The 24,343-nt window shown below is 46.6% G+C and overlaps 1 protein-coding gene across 1 annotated transcript in view; it reads right to left on the reverse strand.

Moving 5' to 3' along the window:
• Nucleotides 1-24,343, reverse strand: part of PHACTR3 (phosphatase and actin regulator 3) — a 200,905-nt gene that overhangs the window by 28,852 nt on the left and 147,710 nt on the right. Inside the window, exon 8 of the mRNA XM_068523776.1 lies at nucleotides 6,447-6,600. Coding sequence (XP_068379877.1) covers nucleotides 6,447-6,600 — 154 coding nt within the window. The remainder of the gene's footprint in view (nucleotides 1-6,446; nucleotides 6,601-24,343) is intronic.

Consider the following 24,343-nt stretch of genomic DNA (forward strand, 5'->3'; position numbering starts at 1 on the left):
AGCAAAGATATACTGTATAGCACAGGGAATTATACCCATTATCTTGTAATAACCTATAAGGGAGTATAATCTCAAAAATGTAGAATCACTACATTGTACACCTGAAACTAAGGCAATATTGTAAATCATCTATACTTCAATTTAAAAAAAAGGAAACTACTGAAGCACTTCTGGAGAACTACAGCAGACATAAAGAGAGGTGACAAAAGCAAACTCAAACTGAAATAGAGATGCTCACCAATAATCCTGTCTCACTCACAATCACTCCCTCCACGACCTCGGCCTCCAAGTGGGCATCAGTTTCATGTGAATGCTTTAGAAAAATTTCAAGTCCTACATGTTTGGAGTTACTGGCAAATAGGCAAAACCTCCAACGTTGAATCATCAAATGGTAAGAGTCTGTTGTAATGCCTATATCTTAGGTTTCTTGTAACCATGAAAAAATGTAACATAGGTGAAAGAGTTAAAACACAGTATGATCAATAAATGTGAGACTCCTTCCTTCCAAAAAAAAAAAAAGTTTAGGAAATTAAGACAAAGGCCGTACAACAGAAGATCAAACACAGACACACAATCCAAATGATACAACACACTTGTGACAGGTATCTGCATACTTGGCTCCGAGCTTCCTGGTGGCCAAGGCAAAAAGGGAAACACAATTAACTACAAAATGTGCATTCTCCTTAAGACACTAACAGACAGCTGTTACACAGACGTACAGCTTATTTTGATCCTGAGGCCTCCAAGAATGGTCTTCCAAGGGTGACAAGGAAGGGGACACAGTGCAGCCTAAGGCAGCAGTGACACTTAGGAGAAGGCCTCTGTTAAAATACAGATTCCTGTTCAAGTGATTTGGGGTGGGGCCTGGGAATCTGTGCTTTCACAAAGCTCCCTGGTGATTTGGATGGACGCTCTGATGCTGGAACGGGCGTGGATCGGGTGACCAATTACCCCCGTACCCCATATTTGCCGCTGTGTGAGCACAGGCAAGTGACTGCACTGTTCTGAGCCAGCTATCCTCATCTGAAACATAGGACCGTTAATAGCACCTACCCCAGAGAGCTCTCGCAAGGCTCCAAGGAGGTGATACGCATGAAACGCTTAGCAGGAAGCTGGTACACAGAAGACACTTGAATACATGTTAGCAACGACCATCATTAATAACCACACTTTTCTGTCCCTACTTAGATGGTGCCTGTGGGGCAGGATTCAAGTCACCCAGGAGGAGCTGGGCTCCCACCCGGCACTGCAGGTCGGGAAGAGGAAAAGCAGCAAATATTTACCAACATCTGTTATCATGCAATCCCCCCCCCGCCCCGCTGCAATGACGCCTCAACACTTCCCAAAGGAGCGGCTTCCTTTGCAGCAATTAAAATTAAGCCATTTTTTTCCTGCTAAGCCCAGACAAAGTAAGGTTTCTGTATTTTCTAAACCCTGTGTCCACAGAACTGAGACCCTGCACTGTGCCCCAGCTTTCCTGACACCTTCAGCAGAAAGAAAGTACCACGGCTGATGCTCGGTTCATAGTGCTGATTCTAAGATGCCAATCTCCATCTCCAGCCTTAAAAGCGTCAAGCCTCCTCCTCAAAATTCCGCAGATTTCAAGGCAAGCACGGGGCATGGGAGCAGCAGCACAGAACACTTTTTCCTGGGAATTCGTGTTTCCCGGAGGCCTGAGTGGCGGCAGCCTGTTCTGGATGTGGGAGAACAAAACGTACAAAGGGACCGGCTGGAGGGTCACTTAATGCACGTGCATTTAACGCCTGTGTTAACGTGCTAACTACCAGCTCCTGGAGGAGCTACTGAGCGTTAATCAGCTTCTCACATGCGGTCCCACAGCAGAGGACGCCCCAAGGGAGACTTAACAGAAGGTTTGTGCATCGCGGAGGTGCCTGCTGGGCAAAAAACACCACAGTCACGGAGGAGAACAATGTACTGACATTAACAACCACGCTAACACGACCTTGGCCCTCCAGGCGCTGCTTCTACAGCAGCTCAGTACCCTGGCCTGGCCTGCTGCCTGCCCAGGTGACAACTAGCCTGAGTGCGTCCAGCCAGGACCAAACAGCAGCGGCTCCACCCCCCCCAAGCGCCTCCTGCAGGGATGCACTTTCACCCGTTTGTCCAGGGACTAACCTGGAACCTTCCAAAGGGGCCCCAGGAGGAAGGTGCTGCCACGGTGTTGAATTTACAAACCAGGGGGAGATTCAGAGAAGGCAGTGCTGGCCCAAACCCACACCGCTGTGACGGAAAGCCTGGGATTTGAACCTACTTGTCTACGTTGCCCCGAAGCCCGTGGTCGGCCGAGAGTCTCTGTTCGCTCACCGCACTGTTCCGGGGGTGGGGTGGGAGAATATCTGCATCCCCTCCGGCTCCCGCCAACACAGGCATGGAGTGTTTTGCACAGAAGCCCAGGGCATTGGCTGGAGGCCTGAATGTCCCCTGATGGAAGCCACACCAGTATGAGAAACCGCAAAGCAGAGACTTAGATAAGCCAGGCCCCCAGAGCTCTGCTTCCCCTGCCGCCCAGGCCCGGGGGTTCTGAGGGACCACCCATCACCTGACTCCTAGCCCGCCTCCTCTGAGCTGTGTGACCCTGGGCAAGTTCCTTAACCTCTCTCATCAAGCCTTAGTTTTCTCATCTGTAAAATGGAGATGATGATAACACGTACTCTATCGGTTCCTGTAAAGATTAAAAGAAATGAGGGAAAAGAAGCAAAACATACTGTACGGGGTCTGCACTTAAAAGGGAAAGTTGTCACTTGATCACTTTGTAGTGTATACAGATGTCGAATTACAATGCTGGACACCTGAAGCTTATATAATAATAATAATAAAAGAGAAAGCTGTCGGGCATCCTTAAATGGCGTGCACACAACCCAACTGAAGCAAGACAGTAATTTCTAGAACATGCCCACCGTGTGAGGCACGGGAGCTGTGGGTCTGTAATACTCCGCGATTCATTTACACACGCCGTAAAGGTGAGCTGGGCTCCCACGTAGAAAGGGGATGACCATGATCACAGAGCTTTACTCCTCCTTTAGTCCCAAGCTGACTCCGACTTCATGCAAATCCCCAGAGCCAGCACACAGAGTCAGGGGAGACAGTGACCACTTCATCCAGAAAAGCCCTAGGAGTGCCCGAAAGATAAAAGAGTAAGGGTCTGGAAATTTTTAAAAAATACGCAATACGAAAACACCAACTGCACTTCAGGATACAGTGAATGGCGCGTTGCCACAGCAACCAGAGGCTGAATTATTCAGCAAGTGATGGCAGAAGAATCTCTGAAAGGAGGCAAAACAAAGACAAAGGATCCAATTAAACCATTTCTGCAGGGGAAACAAACTGGGCCGGCCAGGAAGGCTACGTCTGCCCACCTGGGATGTGACTTCTCAACCACGCTCTCTTCGTGTCTAATTCTGGGGTTGATTTTCCGTTTTTAAACATGGTGACAAACGTCCAAGGAGCTACTATGTTCTAGTCCAAGGTTTAAAAAGAGTTATAGATTCCGTGAGTAACAGTCCAGGGCCTGTGTTTGGGGTACCACTTAATTAGGGGTCCTTTGAGGTTTCCCACTACCCCACCTTTTCCCACCTCCCGTCTGCACTGGGAGACAGGAGTGGGGTCCCCACAGTTCTCTTAAGCCAAGCACCATCACGACCACTTTGTTATCCTTGAATCACATATACTACAATGTTTACTATTTTTTTTCTTTAATTCACTTAATATTCTATCTTGAAAGAGAAGTTGGTTTGTTTAGCAAATAGAAAACCATTATCGCTTGGCATAATTAGATGACAACTGCAAAAATAATACGTGTAAACATCATTTTTTTGACTTGCGGGCAGGGAAGGATGTTTTAAAACATGGCACAAATAATATGGACCATAAAGTATATCAGGGCCCAGGAAACTGCCCCGTGGGCTGCTGTTTATGTTTGTACATAAAGTTGCATTGGCATGCAGCCGCACTCACTCACCACGCATTGGCCATGCGTTAGTGTGACGACAAAGTCGTGTGGTCACAGCAGATACAGTAGGATCCACAGAGCCAGAAATACTCAGTATCTGACTCTTCACAGAAAAAGACTGCTGACACCTGAAGTACATGATCGATAATCTGACAACTTTAAAAAAAAACTGGGGCTTTCCTGGTGGCGCAGTGGTTGAGAATCTGCCTGCCAATGCAGGGGGCACGGGTTCGAGCCCTGGTCTGGGAAGATCCCACATGCCGCGGAGCAACTGGGCCCGTGAGCCACAACTACTGAGCCTGCGTGTCTGGAGCCTGTGCTCCGCAACAAGAGAGGCCGCGACAGTGAGAGGCCCGCGCACCGCAATGAAGAGTGGCCCCCGCTCGCACAACTAGAGAAAGCCCTCGCACGGAAACGAAGACCCAACACAGCCAAAAATAAATAAATAAATAAATTTATTTTAAAAAATAAAATAAAATAAAAAACTTTTGCATATCAAAGGAAAGCATGAACAAAATGACAATACGTCCTAAAGAGGGAGAAGAGGTGTCATTCACAGACCTGGAAAAGATTGGAAGCTGCAATTTCCAGAGTAAAATCCTCAAATCATTAAGATAAAGAAAACTGCAGGTAATGTACATGAAAGGAACTGAAAAAAAAACAGAGCGCTAATAAACACTGAAAAAAAAGTTCAATCTCATTAGAAACGAGAGGAAACCACGCCTCCTGCGATGGTGCATCCCAGCCATGAGATAGGCAACAAGGACACCAAGCTTGATCTGCCAGCATATCCCCTTGGCCGTGAGATGGATGCACCTGTGTTTCCACCCCTCCTTCCTTCCCACCCACATGCATTTACTGAGCACCCATCTGGTCTGTACCAAGCCCCAGAGTGGGTACCAGCCACACAGGAAGAGGTCTGACGATGTTCTCCGGGAACACGGAGCTCAGGGGAGCTCCCTCCCTCATTACCCACAACTGTGTCTCTAGCAACGGCCACGGCGCCTGCCTGCCCCTCATTTGAGTAAAGTAAGCCTTTGCTGAATGACCAGACACAGAGTGATACGTGCGTGGTGGGTTGACAATCTCACTGCAATCAGGCTAAGAACGTCCAACCTGGAGAGGCCCCCTCAACCCGTTAATATCAGGGAATTCGTGAAAATCCCCCTCTCAGCCCAGAGACTGATCAGGTCGGGGTGGGGCTCATCAATCTGTATTTTAAAAAGCTTCTCCCTGGTCTGGGTTCAGAGCCGATGCAGGAGGAGGGGCTGAGGACCGGGCTCCCAGGCCCCACCAGCCGTGGCGAGCAACGACTTACTGAGCACCTATTTTGTGCCAGGGCTCGGCCATACGCCTTCCTTACGGGATCTCCCCCCAAATTCACAATGACCTTGAGAGCATCAGCACCCCACTTTATAGACGAGGAAACCAAGACCTGGGGAGGTGAGGCCGCTGGTCCAAGGTCCCCCAGCACGTCAGCACAGAGCAGGGATTCAAACCGGGGCTATGTGATTCCAAGCCCTCAGGACCCCAGCTGGGGACCCCCGCTGCCTGCAGAAATGGGCGCCACGCTGAGCCCGCCCCTCCTCCACCGTGATCCCGCAGCTGGTATCATCCCCATTTTATAGGTAAGAAAACTGAGGCCCACAGAATCACAGCATCTGGACACCGGGCTTCAACCACTCACACTCATTGCCCTCCACTCTGAAAAAACTCAAAGGATTTTGGAGGGTGGGAACACGGGGGCCCAAGCTCCCCGGCAGAGCACAGAAACAAGGGCCCGTCCACCCGAAACGAGGAGCCCTGAGCCTCGGGCAGAGGAAAGACCACCTGGAGAAGAAGTCCAGGGCGACCTTCAGATCAGGGGTCCTCGACTGGGGGATGGCTCCATCCCCCAGGGGACACTTGGCAGTAACTGGAGACACTTTTGGTTGTCACCGTGGGGGGCAGGGCGAGGGGCCGTGAGCATCTCCAGGGTAGAGGCCAGGAATGCTGCTAAACGTCCTACCGCGCACAGGACGGCCCCATCAGAGTCACCCAGACATCAGGAGCCCCGAGCTCGGGAGCCCCTGCTTCCGGCCCTCGCTCCTCCAGAGGGCGGGGGGGGCGCCACAGACCAGCAGCACCGGCAGCCCCCCGGAGCTTGTCCACACCACAGGCCTTGCTTGGCTTCTATAACCGGTGCGTCTCCACAGGGAAGAGTGGCCCCCAGGGGGCATCGGGCAATGTCTGGGGACAGTGTCGGCTGTCACAGGGGCGTGCAGCCTGCAGAGGCTGCCAAGCACCCGGCAGGGCCCCGATGGCCCCCGCGGTGAACAGCCATCCGGCCCTGAGCGTCGACAGTGGCGAGGCTGGGAAACCCCGCGCCGGGCACTGCGTTTGGAGCCGGGACAGCGCAGTGTGGGGAAGGTGGGACACCCGAGGGGTCGGGCTGCAGGGCCGGGACCAGCCCCCACTGTGTCCACGCACAACTTACTTGGAGAGTTTCATCTCAATCTGCTGCCGGATCTCCTGCCTCTCTTCAGCCGTCCTCCTGGGGAAGATATTGCGGTCTTCCAGTTCCTGCTTGCTGGGCCGGTTCCTCAGTTTCACTGCCAGGAGCTCCTTCTTGCATTTCCTCGGCAGCGTTCCTAAGAGAAAGGGCCATGGGAAAGCAGGTGTCAGGGAGGCGCTGGCTGCCAGTGTAGCCAGAACCTCCCACCGTCCTGCAGGAAAGAACCTGGACCAGAGCCATGGGGGCACATCTGGCAGCTGTGACGCCCTCCGGCGAACGGTGGGCAACGCACCTCCCTTCACGAAGGGCCCACACACAACCATGCCTTCCATGGATGGGGGATCGTTCATGCATCCGGGGTCTCCAGAGACAGTCCCGATCGACACCCTTTGCCCCAGAGCGATTACTAATAGCACCACTTTTTCTTTCAGAAGTGCCCGAGTGCAGATCATAAATTACAGTTACTTTACCCATGGTGGTCCGTCCCCCCATCCCCCTGTCACCCACCTCTGCCCGCTGCCTGTGACCCCGTGGCCATGTGGGTCCTCTTTCATTCCTGGAAGATCCCAACTCAGGGTCTCTGCACCATGTCTTTCCCATGCCGACCCCCCTGCTCCGCCTGGACCCTCCAGGGCCGGCCACCTCCTGAACCACGCCGCTGGCCTTTAGCCCTGCCCTCAAAGAGGCCCGATGGGTCCTCCCATCACCATCACCCACCCGATGAACTCCTCCCCTATGTGGTCTCTTTCTTGTTCACTAGTTTATCCTCCATCTCCTCCACTAGCTTTTAAGTTCGACAACAGTCTGTTCTCCTGGGTCCTGGAACAGTGTTGACGCAGCAGGTTATCAAGGAACACGGTTGAGTGAGCCTGGTTCACATTGACATTGACGTTTAGTTCTACGCACGTCCAGAAGCAGCAGAGTGACATCGGTGTGCACGTAAGGTCTTAAGGAACGACGTTTAAACGTACTGAAGAGCAGAAAAGGGGGCTGGCTGCATTCACAGGCAGAAAAGGAAACGACATGGAGCTGCATGAAGAACAGAGTCCTTACCTGCCCCCCGGCAAGCGCACGTGCTGATAACGGGCAGGGAACTCCGGAGCACAACGGAGACTGCAGTTTTGCGGCATGTGGTTTTGCGCTTTTACTAGGGCATGGGTTTACATGCCGGGGGCTCAGACCATCATCCGATGAGGTCAACCCCACAGGTAAACTTTATTCCTTAAGTATAATGGCTCCCCAAAGAAAGCCCATTCCTACTGTGGGGTACAGGAATACAAAGCAAGAAATAAGTCTAGTAAGGTGATAGTTTAACAGAAGTCTGGGATATAGTAAGATATAAAAAATTGGACTTGACTGAGGCTTGAGTTTCTAATATGAACTTGTTTGCTGTGTGTCTTATTAGAGACAAAGAGAAAAATAATGACCCCCAAAGCCATTTCAGCCAGGACTCCAGCCCGATTTTGTTTTAATAGCTTTATACATGGCTAGAGTCCTGTATTTATAGAATCATGAAAGCGTAAGGCAGTCACATGCATTTTTCTGTTGATCTTTACTGCATGGTCTAGGGGAAATTGAAAGCTAAACTGGCATTTATGAACTGAGGGAGTCTCAAAGGTCTCAGGACAAATACTTCGTGAATGTCAAAGGTCTGATAGGTGGCGAGAAGGATTGCCATTTTTAGACAACTGTAATATGCTAACCATGAAACTACACTGAATGTGGGTTCATCTTTTTAGCTTTTGATAAAGAATGTCTTTAAGCCTACTGCAAATGTCTCAGCATACTTGTCATTACAAACTTTAAGCATATTTGTTCTTAAATGAGAGAAAGATCCTTTCATCAGAGATTTCTAGTTGTAATGAGAATTCACTCCACAGGAAATCTCTGTGCTAAGAGCAAGTAATTCTCCTCTGCTTATTCATCCAGGCCCTAAGAGCACAACATGGCACCCAGTAGGGCCACGATGAAAACGTCTGGGCTGACGGTCTTCCCCAAGCTATCAGGAGGTTAACAGGTTTGGCTACTTAAAAGTCAAAAAGGGAAACCTCCAGACAAATAGCTTAAAGTGAGGGCTCTTCATGAAGTTGAGTGGCACTTCTACACAACTGATGGAATTAATCTAAACGAGCAGGGGATCCAGAGCAGGATGTGACACTGAGAAACAGAGGCCAGGAGACCTTCCTGTCCTGACGATGGGAACAAGCCACCCTCTCCCCCAAAGGCCCCCAAACACACTTGTGATCCTACCTTTGGGGCCAGAAATCCCACTTCCAAGAGTCTGCTCCCAAAACAAATGGGACAAGCACACAAAACACACATAAGAGGGTGTTCACGCAGCCTCGTTTACGAAAGAAAGAAATTAAACACAGCCGAAATACGACAAGACAGCATGTGTTAAATTATGCCACATCTGTATCATCTGAATATCGTGAACCTATCATGAGCCTAAAAACAGTGGTATATACATTACTGAGGGACAAAATGACAGACATGATATGTTGCTAAGAAAAGCAACTTGTAGGAAAGTATGTACGTTTTATATATAAATATTATCTGTGTATGTGTTGGCATCTAATTTTGTAAGTATTTATAATCTTATAAATCAGCATAGAGATGCCAGGAATGGATTTTACTTATTAATTTTGGTTTTCTGTATTTCATTTTTAATCATCAACATAGCTTTCTTATATCAAAATAATTGTTTAAAAAGAAAGACCTTTGTGGAGTGACAGCAGCGAAGATGGTGGAAAATTCTCTCTATAAAAGCAACAAGAAAACTGCAAAATCATCAGAGTCAACTTTTTCAGAACTCTGTAAATTAACCAAAGGGTTGCAGCAACACAGGGAATCTTTATTCAAGGAAAACTGGAGGAATCTCAGGAAGAATGTTTTACTCTGTCCCTTTCTCCCCTGGCCCTTTCTCCAGCTTGGCAGCAGCCTTGAAGCAGTCTGTTTTCTGCTGAAAACCAGGGACCCGGCAGCCACTGGAGGGAGGGGAACAGGCTTCATTCCCAAAGAGCTGTCATCATTTGACCTGTCGCTGGTTCCCTGAAGTCCCCACTGCAAGGCTGTCTGCATTGGATCTGACTCAGAGCTGGCCCAATACAAAACTACCTTCTCCCCAGGGGCGTGCTTGTCAAAAACAATACTGTCTTTCCAAGCGCAAGGCTTTCATTTATCTTTAGACCAGTCTTCCTCAATACTCTATGGAGTTCTTGATTGGCCAAAGCCAATAAAAATCAATGCATAGGCCAAAAATAGTAAGTCAATTAAAAGTAAAACCTTAGAAGAGAAAAAGAAAGGGACTGAGAAAATATTTGAAGAGATTATAGTTGAAAACTTCCCTAATATGGGAAAGGGAATAGTTAATCAAGTCCAGGAAGCACAGAGAGTCCCATACAGGATAAATCCAAGGAGAAACACGCCAAGACACATATTAATCAAACTATCAAAAATTAAATACAAAGAACAAATATTAAAAGCAGCAAGGGAAAAACAACAAATAACACATAAGGGAATCCCCATAAGGTTAACAGCTAATCTTTCAGCAGAAACTCTGCAAGCCAGAAGGGAGTGGCACGACATATTTAAGGTGATGAAGAAGAAAAACCTACAACCAAGATTACTCTACCCAGCAAGGATCTCATTCAGATTTGACAGAGAAATTAAAACATTTACAGACAAGCAAAAGCTAAGAGAATTCAGCACCACCAAACCAGCTTTACAACAAATGCTAAAGGAACTTCTCTAGGCAGGAAACACAAAAGAAGGAAAAGACCTACAATAATAAACCCAAAACAATTAAGAAAATGGTAATAGGAACATACATATCAATAATTACCTTAAATGTAAATGGATTAAATGCTCCAAACAAAAGACATAGACTGGCTGAATAGATACAAAAACAAGACCCGTATATATGCTGTCTACAAGACACCCACTTCAGACCTAGGGACACATACAGACTGAAAGTGAGGGGATGGAAAAAGCTATTCCATGCAGATGGAAATCAAAAGAAAGCTGGAGTAGCAATTCTCATATCAGACAAAACAGACTTTAAAACAAAGACTATTACAAGAGACAAAGAAGGACACTACATAATGATGAAGGCATCAATCCAAGAAGAAGATATAACAATTGTAAATATTTATGCACCCAACATAGGAGCACCTCAATACATAAGGCAAATGTTAACAGCCATAAAAGGGGAAATCGACAGTAACACAATCATAGTAGGGGACTTTAACACCCCACTTTCACCAATGGACAGATCATCCAAAATGAAAATAAATAAGGAAACACAAACTTTAAATGATACATTAAACAAGATGGACTTAATTGATATTTATAGGACATTCCATCCAAAAACAACAGAATACACATTCTTCTCAAGTGCTCATGGAACATTCTCCAGGATAGAGCATATCTCGGGTCACAAATCAAGCCTCGGTAAATTTAAGAAAATTGAAATCATATCAAGTATCTTTTCTGACCACAACGCTATGAGACTAGACATCGATTACAAGAAAAAATCTGTAAGAAATATAAACACATGGAGGCTAAACAACACACTACTTAATAACCAAGAGACCACTGAAGAAATAAAAGAGGAAATCAAAAAATACCTAGAAACAAATGACAATGAAAACACGATGACCCAAAACCTATGGGATGCAGCAAAAGCAGTTCTAAGAGGGAAGTTTATAGCAATACAGTCCTACCTTAAGAAACAAGAAACATCTCAAATAAACAACCTAACCTTACACCTAAATCAATTAGAGAAAGAAGAATAAAAAAACCCCAAAGTTAGCAGAAGGAAAGAAATCATAAAGGTCAGATCAGAAATAAATGAAAAAGAAATGAAGGAAACGATAGCAAAGATCAATAAAACTAAAAGCTGGTTCTTTGAGAAGATAAACAAAATTGATAAACTATTAGCCAGTCTTGTCAAGAAAAAAAGGGAGAAGACTCAAATCAATAGAACTAGAAATGAAAAAGGAGATGTAACAACTGACACTGCAGAAATACAAAGGATCATGAGAGATTACTGCAAGCAACTATATGCCAATAAAATGGACAACCTGGAAGAAATGGACAAATTCTTAGAAAAGCACAACCTTCTGAGACTGAACCAGGAAGAAATAGAAAATATGAACAGATCAATCACAAGCATTGAAATTGAAACTGTGATTAAAAATCTTCCAACAAACAAAAGCCCAGGACCAGATGGCTTCACAGGCAAATTCTATCAAACATTTAGAGAAGAGCTAACACCTATCCTTCTCAAACTCTTCCAAAATATAGCAGGAGGAACATTCCCAAACTCATTCTATGAGGCCACCATCACTCTGATACCAAAACCAGACAAAGATGTCACAAAGAAAGAAAACTACAGGCCAATATCACTGATGAACACAGATGCAAAAATCCTCAACAAAATACTAGCAAACAGAATCCAACAGCACATTAAAAGGATCATACACTATGATCAAGTGGGGTTTATCCCAGGAATGCAAGGACTCGTCAATATTTGCAAATCAAACAACGTGATACACCATATTAACAAACTGAAGGAGAAAAGCCGTATGATCATCTCGATAGATGCAGAGAAAGCTCTTGACAAAATTCAACACCCATTTATGATAAAAACCCTCCAGAAAGTAGGCATAGAGGGAACTTTCCTCAACATAATAAAGGCCATATATGACAAACCCACAGCCAACATCGCCCTCAATGGTGAAAAACTGAAACCATTCCCACTAAGATCAGGAACAAGACAAGGTTGCCCACTCTCACCACTATTATTCAACAGAGTTTTGGAAGTTTTAGGCACAGCAATCAGAGAAGAAAAAGAAATAAAAGGAATCCAAATCGGAAAAGAAGAAGTAAAGCTGTCACTGTTTGCAGATGACATGATACTATACGTAGAGAATTCTAAAGATGCTACCAGAAAACTACTAGAGCTAATCAATGAATTTGGTAAAGTAGCAGGATACAAAATTAATGCACAGAAATCTCTTGCATTCCTATACACTAATGATGAAAAATCTTAAGAAAACACTCCCATTTACCATTGCAACAAAAAGAATAAAATATCTAGGAATAAACCTACCTAAGGAGACAAAAGACCTGTATGCAGAAAATTATAGGACGCTGATGAAAGAAATTAAAGATGATACAAATAGATGGAGAGATATACCATGTTCTTGGATTGGAAGAATCAACATTGTGAAAATGACTCTACTACCCAAAGCAATCTACAGATTCAATGCAATCCCTATCAAACTACCACTGGCATTTTTCACAGAACTAGAACAAAAAATTTCACAATTTGTATGGAAACACAAAAGACCCCGAATAGCCAAAGCAATCTTGAGAAAGAAAAATGGAGCTGGAAGAATCAGGTTCCCTGACTTCATACTATACTACAAAGCTACAGTAATCAAGTCAGTATGGTACTGGCACAGAAACAGAAATATAGATCAATGGAACAGGATAGAAAGCCCAGAGATAAACCCACGAACAGGGCTTCCCTGGTGGCGCAGTGGTTGAGAATCTGCCTGACAATGCAGGGGACACAGGTTCGAGCCCTGGTCTGGGAAGATCCCACATGCCGCGGAGCAACTGGGCCCGTGAGCCACAACTACTGAGCCTGTGCGTCTGGAGCCTGTGCTCCGCAACAAGAGAAGCCGTGATAGTGAGAGGCCCGCGCACCGCGATGAAGAGTGGCCCCCGCTTGCCGCAACTAGAGAAAGCCCTCGCACAGAAACGAAGACCCAACACAGCCAAAAATAAATAAATTAAATTAATAAATAAATAATTAATTAAAAAAAAAAAACCCACGAACATATGGTCACCTTATCTTTGATAAAGGAGGCAAGAATATACAGTGGAGAAAAGACAGCCTCTTCAATAAGTGGTGCTGGGAAAACTGGACAGCTACATGTAAAAGAATGAAATTAGAACACTCCCTAACACCATACACAAAAATAAACTCAAAATGGATTAAAGACCTAAATGTAAGGCCAGACACCATCAAACTCTTAGAGGAAAACACAGGCAGAACACTCTATGACATACATCACAGCAAGATCCTTTTTGACCCACCTCCTAGAGAAATGGAAATAGAAACGAAAATAAACAAATGGGACCTAATGAAACTTAAAAGCTTTTGCACAGCAAAGGAAACCATAAACAAGACCAAAAGACAACCCTCAGAATGGGAGAAAATATTTGCAAATGAAGCAACTGACAAAGGATTAATCTCCAAAACATACAAGCAACTCATGCAGCTCAATATCAAAAAAACAAACAACCCAATCCAAAAATGGGCAGAAGACCTAAATAGACATTTCTCCAAAGAAGATATACAGATTGCCAACAAACACATGAAAGAATGCTCAACATCATTAATCATTAGAGAAATGCAAATCAAAAATACAATGAGATATCATCTCACACTGGTCAGAATGGCCATCATCAAAAAATCTACAAACAGTAAATGCTGGAGAGGGTGTGGAGAAAAGGGGACCCTCTTGCACTGTTGGTGGGAATGTAAATTGATACAGCCACTATGGAGAAAAGTATGGAGGCTCCTTAACAAACTAAAAATAGAACTACCATACGACCCAGCAATCCCACTACTGGGCATATACCCTGAGAAAACCATAATTCAAAAAGAGTCGTGTACCAAAATGTTCATTGCAGCTCTATTTACAATAACCAGGACATGGAAACAACCTAAGTGTCCATCAACAGATGAATGGATAAAGAAGATGTGGCACATATATACAATGGAATACTACTCAGCCATCAAAAGGAACGAAACTGAATTATTTGTAGTGAGGTGGATGGACCTAGAGACTGTCATACAGAGTGAAGTCAGAAAGAGGAAAACAAATACCGTATGCTAACACATATATATGGAATCTAAAAAAAAAAGAAAAAGAGAGAAAAACAAATGGTCAGAACCACCTAGGGGCAAGATGGGAATAAAGATGCAGACCTACTAGAGAATGGACTTGAGGATACGGGGAGGGGGAAGGGTAAGCTGGGACAAAGTGAGAGAGTGGCATGGACATATATACACTACCAAACGTAAAATAGATAGCTAGTGGGAAGCAGCTGCATAGCACAGGGAGATCAGCTCGGTGCTTTGTGACCACCTAGAGGGCTGGGATAGGGAGGGTGGGAGGGAGGGAGATGCAAGAGGGAGGAGATATGGGGATATATGTATATGTATAACTGATTCACTTTGTTATAAAGCAGAAACTAACACACCATTGTAAAGCAATTATACTCTAATAAAGATGTTAAAAAAAAAAAAGTAAAACCTTAATGTTACCAGATCCAGCTCAACTCCAGCCAATGTTCAGAGCTTTTCCCACACACAGCTGACAGACAGGGCTCAGGAAGCAGGGTGGGCAATGCTGGCTCTTCTCCCAGGACCCAGCATGGCCCAGAGAGCTGCTGACCCCAGAGCTCTGGGCTCCACCCCACCGGGCGGGGGGCAGCCTCCCGAGCTCCACGCAGGCCGACCCGCCAGCGTGTGTGGGACTCAAGACGTACCCTCAGCCCCGTCTCATCAGCGCCCGTGAGCCACCCAGTGGAGAAAGGATGCTCGTGGGGGGTCTCAGGCCTTGGACCACTCTCTTCCTTGTGAAGCCTCCCTTCTCCCTCCCTGCGCACCACTGGCCGGCATCCTCCCACTGCCATAGCCACGCCTCTGTCTCCTTTGCTGGTTCTGCATCATCTCCCCTCTAGACGTGGGTGAGCCCAGGACTCAACCCTCAAACCCCTCCTCCACGCTTGCTTCCTACACAACCTCCTGAGTCCCACGACACTAATGACCAGCTGCCAATGCTCAGAATCTCCCTCTCCAGCTACATCCTCTCTCCTGAATCCATGCTGCATCTTTGGCTTCCTTCATGATGTCTCTACCCAGGTCCCAATCAGGCATCTCAAACTTAGCACGTCCACAACTGAGCTCCTGTTTTCTTGCTGAAGTGCTGATAGGTTAAGCGACAGAACCGAGATTCATACCCAGGCCCGAGCTCAGCATCCACACTCTTAGCCGTGACCTTCACAGATCTGTTAGGTTCAGCAAGGCACCATCTCTAGTGCACCCGTCGTACGCCTGGCCCCCAAGAGCAGAAATGAGGACCACGTGGTGCACGCCCCACTGAGCTCACTCAGGTGAGGGAGGGAGACGTGAAAACAAGCACCTGTAATGACCTGAAACACATTATGTGTGTTCCTATTTGCACATCCTCACAACGTATTCTAATTATCTGTTTGTGTGGCTTCCCCTAACCACAGTCATTATCTGAGCTTGAAACGTTTTCACTCAATGGAGAAAAACAAATCTGGTGAGCTCATCCATGGAGAGGACTCTGCCTTGTTCATTTCTTTCCCTGCACAAACTCGGGAAATGTCTGCTGAATTACACAGCACAAGGAGAAGTAAACAGGCCACATGAGGAAGGGGGCTTGAGGTCAAGATCAAGGAAGGGTTTCTGAAGGAAGGAGCATCTGGGCTGGAACCTATAAGAAGGATTCCCTCCTGAGGACCTGTCGTATCAGAACCCAGCTTGTTCCACAGAAGGGATGTGCATGAAAACTTATCTCGGGCTCCAAAGTAAGAGTGGTGACTTTAACTTCTACTTCTGACCAGGATGGAGTAACACACACTGAATTTCCCACCCACAAATAAAACAAACAAAAATCAAAATATATGAAACAATGGTTTTGATGACACTGGAAAGGACAGTGAGTGACCCCTGAGATGGGAATCAAATAAAGTGAGCCCTATGATGACCCAGCTTACTGCCTCTGGAGACTTTCTAGGCCATGGACCGGGGAGAGGCACCCGGAAGAGCTTGGAAAACTCCCTGAGTTGAAAAGATGAAGCCTAGAGACCAAGGCAGCGAGAGTCTGCAGGGTGGAAATGGGAGGGAGAGCAACACAGACAGAAGCTGGAGATCTGCAGAACCAGACAGTGGAAGTAAACTCAATAAAATCAATGATCACGTGAAGTGTAAACAGTCTCAACACCTTAACTAGAGGCAAACATTCTTAGGATGGACAAAAAAGCAAGAGCAAACTACACACTGCCTACAAAACATGCACTTCAAATAAAAAGATGCAAATATTATAGATGAAACGTACAAAGGGAAAACGAGGTACCATTCTAAGATTAATCAAGAGAAAGTTGAAGTGGTCTATTAACATCAGACAAGGGAGATTCCAGAGCAAAGGAGTTACTCAGGGATAAAGAGGATCATTCCAAACGATAGAGGGACAACTTCATTAGGAAGATGGGACAGTCCTAGATATTGATGGCCCTATTAAGAGGGTCAAATATATGAAGCAAAAACTAATAGAACTGAGAGAAGTAGATAAATCTACAGTTATAGTTGGAGATTTCAGACCTCTATCTAAGTAACTGATAGAACAAGTAGACAGAAAATGTGTAAGGAGGGACACATCCCTGGTGGTCCAGTGGGTAAGACTCCGTGCTCCCAATGCAGGGAGCCCGGGTTCAATCCCTGGTCGGGGAACTAGATCCCACATGCATGCCACAACTAAGAGTCTGCAGGCTACAACTAAGAAGTCTGCATGCTGCAACTAAAGATCCCGTGTGCTGCAACAAAGATCCCACGTGCCACAACCAAGACCCAGCGCAGCCAAAGTAAATAAATAAATAATTAATAAATTTTTAAAAAATGTGGAAGGATACGGAGGATTTGACCAACACTATCAAGAAATCTGATCTGATTAACATTTATGAAAACACTCTAACCCACAACAGAAGAATACACATTCTTTCCAAGAGCACGTGCAATACTTACCAAGACAGACAATACTCTGGGCCATAGAGCAAGTCTCAGTAAACTAAAGAGTACTCAAGTCATACAAAGTATATTCTTTGGCCAGAGTGGCATTAAACTGGAAATCAATAACCAAAAGATCTCTAGAAATATACCCAAGTCTTTGGAAACTAAATTTTAAAATTCTGAATAACCTACAGTCCCAAGAAGAAATCAAAAGGGAAATTAGGAAGTATTTTGAAGTAAAAATAAACACAGCATGTGGGAAATTTACAGCATTAAATGCCTAAATTAGAAAAGAGGAAAGGCTCAAATCAATGACCTCAGATTCCATCTTAAGAAACTAGAAAAAGAGCAAATTAAAACCAAGGAAGTAGAAGAGAAGAAATAATAAAGATCAAAGTAGAAACTGATAAAATAGAAAATAGAAAAACAATAAAGCTAACACGTTGAGAAGAGCAATAAAACTGATAAAACTCTAGGCAGACTTATCAGGGGAAGTGGAGAGACGAGAGTGAGAAGAAGGACACACACACACAGACACACATAGACACACACACACACACATTACCAGTGTCAGGAATTAGAGGTGCAATAACCATCTGCTTCAACACAAACTACCAAGACTCACTTAGGAAGAAATATACCAGAATAGACCTATATCTATTAAAGAAATACACTTTCTACTTAAAAACCTTCCCCCATTAAAAAAAAAAAAAAAGCCCTGCAGGCCCTGATAGATGCATTAATGAATACTATGAAACAAGTAAGAAGTAAATAATTCCAATTCCATACAAATTATTTCAGAACATTGAAAAGAAGGGTAGACGTTAAAACTCATGCTATGAATCCAGAATTTATTGTGACATCAAAACCAGAAAAGATACCTGCAGAAAAGGATACTAAAGATTAATAGCCCTCATGAGCATGGATATAAAAATCCTAAAGAAACTGGTAGCAAATCAAATCCAACAATTTATAAAAACGGTAACACATCATGACCAACTGGGAGGCAAGGTGGTGTATCATTTGAGAAGCAACGAATATCATTTGCCAAATTAACAAACTTTGAAAAAGAAAAAATATATTAGGTCACCCTTCCATTTACGAGGTGCTTGCTGACTCTTATCAGAGCAGGCCGGCCCAGAGGGCTCCGCCCACTCACCTCAATGGTGAGTTAAGGACAGGTAAGGTTAAGTTCACGGAGGTGGGAGCTGTCCCAGGTCACAGCTGGGAGCAGAGCTCAGGCTGTCTGCCTTCTGGCTCAGAGAAGCGTGATCTCTCACTCAGCTACAAGAACAATGCGCACTCATTGCAAACAACCGAAGCACAACAGCAGTACTAAGAGGAAAGGATCCCCTTTCCCCGCCCGCATCTCGCCTCCAGAAGAAACCACTACGGATGTTTTCTGGCACTTGCTTCCAGAACTATTACTCTACCATTAACCACTGACACACCCACTTAACTCTTCCGTTTCACAGAAGTGGGATCACACCATGCACAGTACAGCAAAGAGCTGGCTTGCTCACACAGCTGCTTCTAAAGAAGGACGGACTGATCCAGCTCTTTCTCTTTTATGGCTGCAAATGGTCCCCGAGTGTGGATGCCACGTAATCCCATCACTTGTTGATCCAGCTCCCTGTGAATGGGCATCTAGGTTAGTGCTTATTCTTGCTCTTTTCGCCGAAGCTTCAGGGACTGCCCTCATTCCTGCATTTCCCTGCACATGGATGAATATTTCCATCAGCTCGATCCCGGGGAAGGGGAGCATCCCTGAAGCAAAGCTGCCACGTATTTTAGGTTTAGACAGACGCTCCTTTCCCCCTCCACCCTGGATCGTTGCCTTGCTACTGCTTCCAGAACCACAGTCTTGAGAGGAACTGTAAATGGGGTCGGGTATAAAGAAGAACAGAAGGCTGAGGAGTTAAAAATAAACTCAGCACGAGATCTTTTTTCTCAATTAGTCACACTTTGGAATCTATCCTAAAGGACATCGTTACAGAGATGCGCAAAGTCTTAGCTACAAGGATGCGTATACTCCCGCCGTTTTCCCCCTAAACTGTGTGCCCAGACTGGCAACCGTGGAATGCAGGGGGCTCGGCCGCGTGAGGCTTTGGCATTTGAGTGGGAGGAGGCGGAAGGCATGGGTGCCCCGAGAGAGGAGCAGGGCAGGGATGCCCCCCCCACTGCCCCACTGCAGGAGCCCCGTGTAAGGAGTCCTCGCGCCCGCCTCGGCACGAGCAGGGATGCCGTGGGGCCGTCTTTAACCTGCTGTGGATTTTTCATTTCAGACTTCATACTCTTCAATTCTAGAATCTGCATTTGGTTCTCTTTTATAGTTTCTGGTTCTCTGCAAAGATTCTCCATCTGTTCATTCATCCTGTTCTTTAAGACCCTGAACGTGTTCACCACGATGGCAGGTCTATTTTGGCTTTGAACACAGTCGTCTACCCCATGGCATGCTCCTTACTCCGGAGGCTTGGCCTTCCTGGGGTTTTGAAAGATGGTCCATGGTGCTCTCCGAGGTCTGTCCGCGGTCTGGGCTGCATCCCAGCATCCCTGGCCTCCAGCACCACGCTCCTCCCTTGCTCCTACAGGTGATCTCTGCTAAGTCCTGTGGAATTCTGTCTGCCCTCGGCCAGCTGAATCTCCACGTGAACATCTTGGGCCCCCTTCACAGACCCCCCCCCTTTCCAGGACCCTGTCCTATAAACTCCAGCTGCTTCAGCAACACAGGACCGCCATCTAGGTCTCCCCATCTTGGCGTGATCACCACTCTGCTTGGAGGCCACCTCCCTGCACCAACCCCCGCCCAGGAAGATGTTCCAGGCAGAAAGCTGGACCAGCAGGTGCCGGGCTCACTCCGTGCGTAACCCTGTCTTCCAAGGACAAGAGTGAATTGCAATGTGAATTTCAGATGTGAGCTAGTCCTGCAATTTCAGTGGCTAATTCTGCGCATCACTGTAATTCCACAGTCCCAGAGTTCTCTGGAGTTTGGAGCCCGGAAAAAGCATCGCTGCCTGTCCCAAGAGGAAAGAGAGGGTGCCCTGCTGTGTCCAAAGCTGTGTGCAAGGGACAGGGGGTGGAGTCTGGGCCCTGAGTTCCAGCCCAGACCCATCTCATAACAACCACCCACGGAGCCCAAACCAGCCGATTAATCTCCTGGGCCTCAGTCTTGTCATCTGTGAAATGGAGCAATGGAACCCAGCCCAGGTCACATCTCCTGCGTTTCTTCCAAGGTTCATCACCTCAGTCGTCACTGAGGACCTACTATGTGCCGGGCACTGTGTTGAGAATGACACAGAAATGGGCCACAGTGCCTGAGCCAAGGGAACTAAGAATCTGAGACAAGGACAAAGCAAGTCCCCCTGAAACCTGCCCCCTCGCACAGAACAGGAGATCTCTGTGGTCACCCAGCTGCCGCGGTCAAAAGAAAGGATGGCTTTCCGACCAGGGCTGCTACCCTTCCTCTGTGACTTGGAGCATCTAGGGTCCCATACAATGCAGACCCTGATTCAGAGGGTCAGGGTGGAGCCCAAGACTCTGCATATCTGAGCTCCCAGGGGACCACTGGTGAGGGACCCTTCTCTCTGCTCAGCTCCTCCTGTGCAGGGGTTTCTGTGCCACTGTGGTCAGCAGGATAATGGCCCCAAAGATGTCCACGTCCTGTCCCCTGCACAGAGGGACCTCCATCAACACCTGTCCACTGCTGGGTGGTGCTAAGCACACTGCCCACCTCATCCTGTGTCATCCTCATGGCGGCTCCCTCAGGCCCTGGAAGACTTCTGCCCCGAGGGTGGCCTCCTGGGCCAGAGCAGGTCGCCCTGCTCCCCATTAGGACAGAGAGGAGTGGGCAGCCAGGGGCAGCCCTTACTGCCCTCTCCAGAAGGGCCTGCGGGACAGTCTCACAGAATTAAGACTTCAGGTTCTTAAAGTAATTCTCCAAGGGAATTGAGATGCCCTGTTTGAGGGGAAACTGAGGCTCCAGGAGAACTGAGAGCCCCAAGGCCGTGCATGCTGGGCCCGAGTGGACAAACTTTTAGGGACAGTGAGGTGCCCTGGAGAGTTTGCTGATGGGTGATCCCTCACGGCTACAGAGCTAGAGAGACCTGCGTTCAAAACGGGCACGTGTCCCCCCGCCACCTTTGCCTTGGTTTCCTCAACTGTGAAAAAGGGAGAGTGATAGATAGTACACGTCCCGTCAGGGGATTAGGTGATAGAACGGGAGAGAAGCTCTCAGGAAAGTACCCAGGTTGAAGCAATAGCACAAAGAAACAGCAGCTCTGCTGTGTCGGATTATCACTGGGCCTACGAGTCCCTCGCACAGATCTGCTGCTTGATGCTCAGGGAGGACCACCAGACCCTCACAGGGTCCCCCGCAAACGGCCCACCAGCTTGTCCCAAAGAGGCCCCTCTTCCAAGCATCCTGCATCCCAGTGGCTCTCTACAGCGCCACCTAGTGTGCATGCGGGGAATGGCCGGTGTCCAGGTAATGTCAACCCCAGAGCCCCAGGCCAAGCCCAGGCAGTGACCGCTGGTGTTCTGTTCACTCATCCTGCAGTGAGGACAGGTGATCCCTCTCCTCACTTGACTCAAGTGACTCTTCACATCACAGGATTCACCGCAAGGGGCCTTTCAATAACCTTCCACCACATTTAAAATAGGATTCAAATAACATTACACATCTTAGCTTTTACTTTTCACATGTGGGTCCAGGCGAAAGGATGCCAGAGCCTGCAAAGAGGGCCACCCTTTCTTTCAGTTCAGGAAACACCACAAAGTGCCTGGCCTCACCTCTCCCCACAGCGGTGTTCCTCTGTCATCACATCATGCAGCCCGATGTGCCAGGATTTCTCATCCAGACACGGCCCTCTTCTGCCTCCTTGCCTTGATGCTGACCGGCAGCTTTTAATGTAGCCAGGAACTCCTCAGGCGGTCTAGTTTTTCCTTAGAATCCTTGGGGACCCAGAGCTGGGACATAAAGTACTTGTTGAATAAACAACAAAGCAGATTTTTGTATAAAGCTTTGTGGAAAATTCTAGCTTTTATACTATGGTGGACCTATCAAGGATGAACTTTGGACCAGGTGCACCAGAATCACTGCCTCCCCATCTATGCACTTGCCGAAATGCCAATCTCTGGGCCTCACTTTCAGGATTCAGTAGGTCAGGCTGTGGTAGAAAATGAAAATATTAACATAATGGCTATTTCATGTCATCTTTCCTTCATAACTACTTTTGTGTGCATTTTATAATGTTTGCAATACGTTAGTATGGTACCGCTCATATATACAGTTTATAAATAAATAAATGAAAATAAATGTAATACATAATGAAATAAATAATGCACAAATATCCAGCGTATACTTTTTTTTTGCTCCTGGGATGCACCAACAGAAAGCTTTGTGACCCTCTCTTTAGACTGTTGGCTCTAAATGCTCATCTGGTCACAGCCCCACTGAGAATGATTTGCTAGGTCCCTTGTTTTCAGCGTAAAGCCCTGCCCCTGAGTGTCACTAGCTGTGGAACCCCTCTTGGGGGTTCTGTTTAGGTTCAAGATGCCACCCTGTCTGCTCAGGACACAGAACAGCCCCCGGGGTCCCACTGGGCGAGTCCTCAAAGCAGGTCACACAGCTCCCCAGGACCTCCGTCGCCAACAGGTGATGCAGCTAGGACGGAAGGATCAGGCAGGTGTGGGAGCTGCCCTGAAGCTGTGCAGAGATCACTCCCTCCTATGACCATTGCCTGGGGTGAGCTGCTGGGGTCCCTTCAAGAATCACTGCACTCTTTCAAGCCCTGGTCTGGGAAGATCCCACACCCCGCGGAGCAACTGGGCCCGTGAGCCACAACTACTGAGCCTGCGCGTCTGGAGTCCGTGCTCCGCAACAAGAGAGGCCGCGATAGTGAGAGGCCCGCGCACCGCGATGAAGAGTGGCTCCCGTTTGCCACAACTAGAGAAAGCCCTCGCACAGAAACGAAGACCCAACACAGCCAAAAATAAATAATAAATAATAAATTAAAAAAAAAAAAAAGAATCACTGCACTCAGAATCCCAGGTGTTTATCGCTTATTTGCACTCGCCCCCAAACAGATGCAATTTGCCAACAGGAGTGATATTTTTTGCCATTAGCAATATTGACACTTGACACCATGGCTGGGATTCTTAGCCTTCTCAGGGTACCTGGGAAACTGAAAAAAGTGATGGAGAATGAGATTCTCACATCAACGCTATGCTCACACCAAGACCCTCAGAATTGGCCCCCTTCCTGCACACACATGCTCGGCCCCAGGTGGTCCAAGCCAGCTTTAGTTTCCTAAGTGCGCCCACCTCTGCCATGTCTCTGAGACTTTATCCACCTGGCAAACTCTTACTCATTCTTCAAAACCCTATTGAAAACTCCTCTGGTCCTCCTCCTGACATCTGCCCACCACCTAACCTGTTCTTAGCCCAGGCGTCGGCTCCTCTGTTGCAGGCATTGTTGAGTTGCGTTACTCTTGCCTGCCTGTGTGTTTGTAAGACTGAGAATTCCCCAAAGCAGGAATGGGGTCTCTTCCAAAAATGCCTATCCTTACTGATTTGCTAATGATAAAAGTAAGACATGCCCATTAAATCCAAAGTAAGCAGAAGACATGGCAAGAACTAGAGCAGAAATCAGGGAAATTAAAAATAGAACATCAACAGAGAAAAACCGACAAAACCAAAAGCTGGTTCTTTGAAAAGATCAATAAAATCAATAAGTATCTAGCCAGACCAAGAGAAAAAGATAAAGGATACTAATTGCTAATATCAGAAATAAAAGAGGGAACATTAGTGTAGGTAATATGGATGTTTAAAGGATATTAAAGGAATACTGTGAACAACTCTGTGCCCACAAATTGGATAACCTAGATGAGATGGACGAATTCCTTGAAAAGACACAATCTGCCAAAACTCACACAGGAAATAGATGATCTGAACAAGCCTCTACTAAATAACCTGAATCAATCATTAATAATCTTCTAAAACAGAAAGCACCAGGCCCTGATGGGTTGACTGGTGAATTCTACCA

Source organism: Eschrichtius robustus, chromosome 16 (assembly GCF_028021215.1).
Source record: "Eschrichtius robustus isolate mEscRob2 chromosome 16, mEscRob2.pri, whole genome shotgun sequence".
In the NCBI taxonomy this organism is placed as follows: Eukaryota; Metazoa; Chordata; class Mammalia; order Artiodactyla; family Eschrichtiidae; genus Eschrichtius; species Eschrichtius robustus.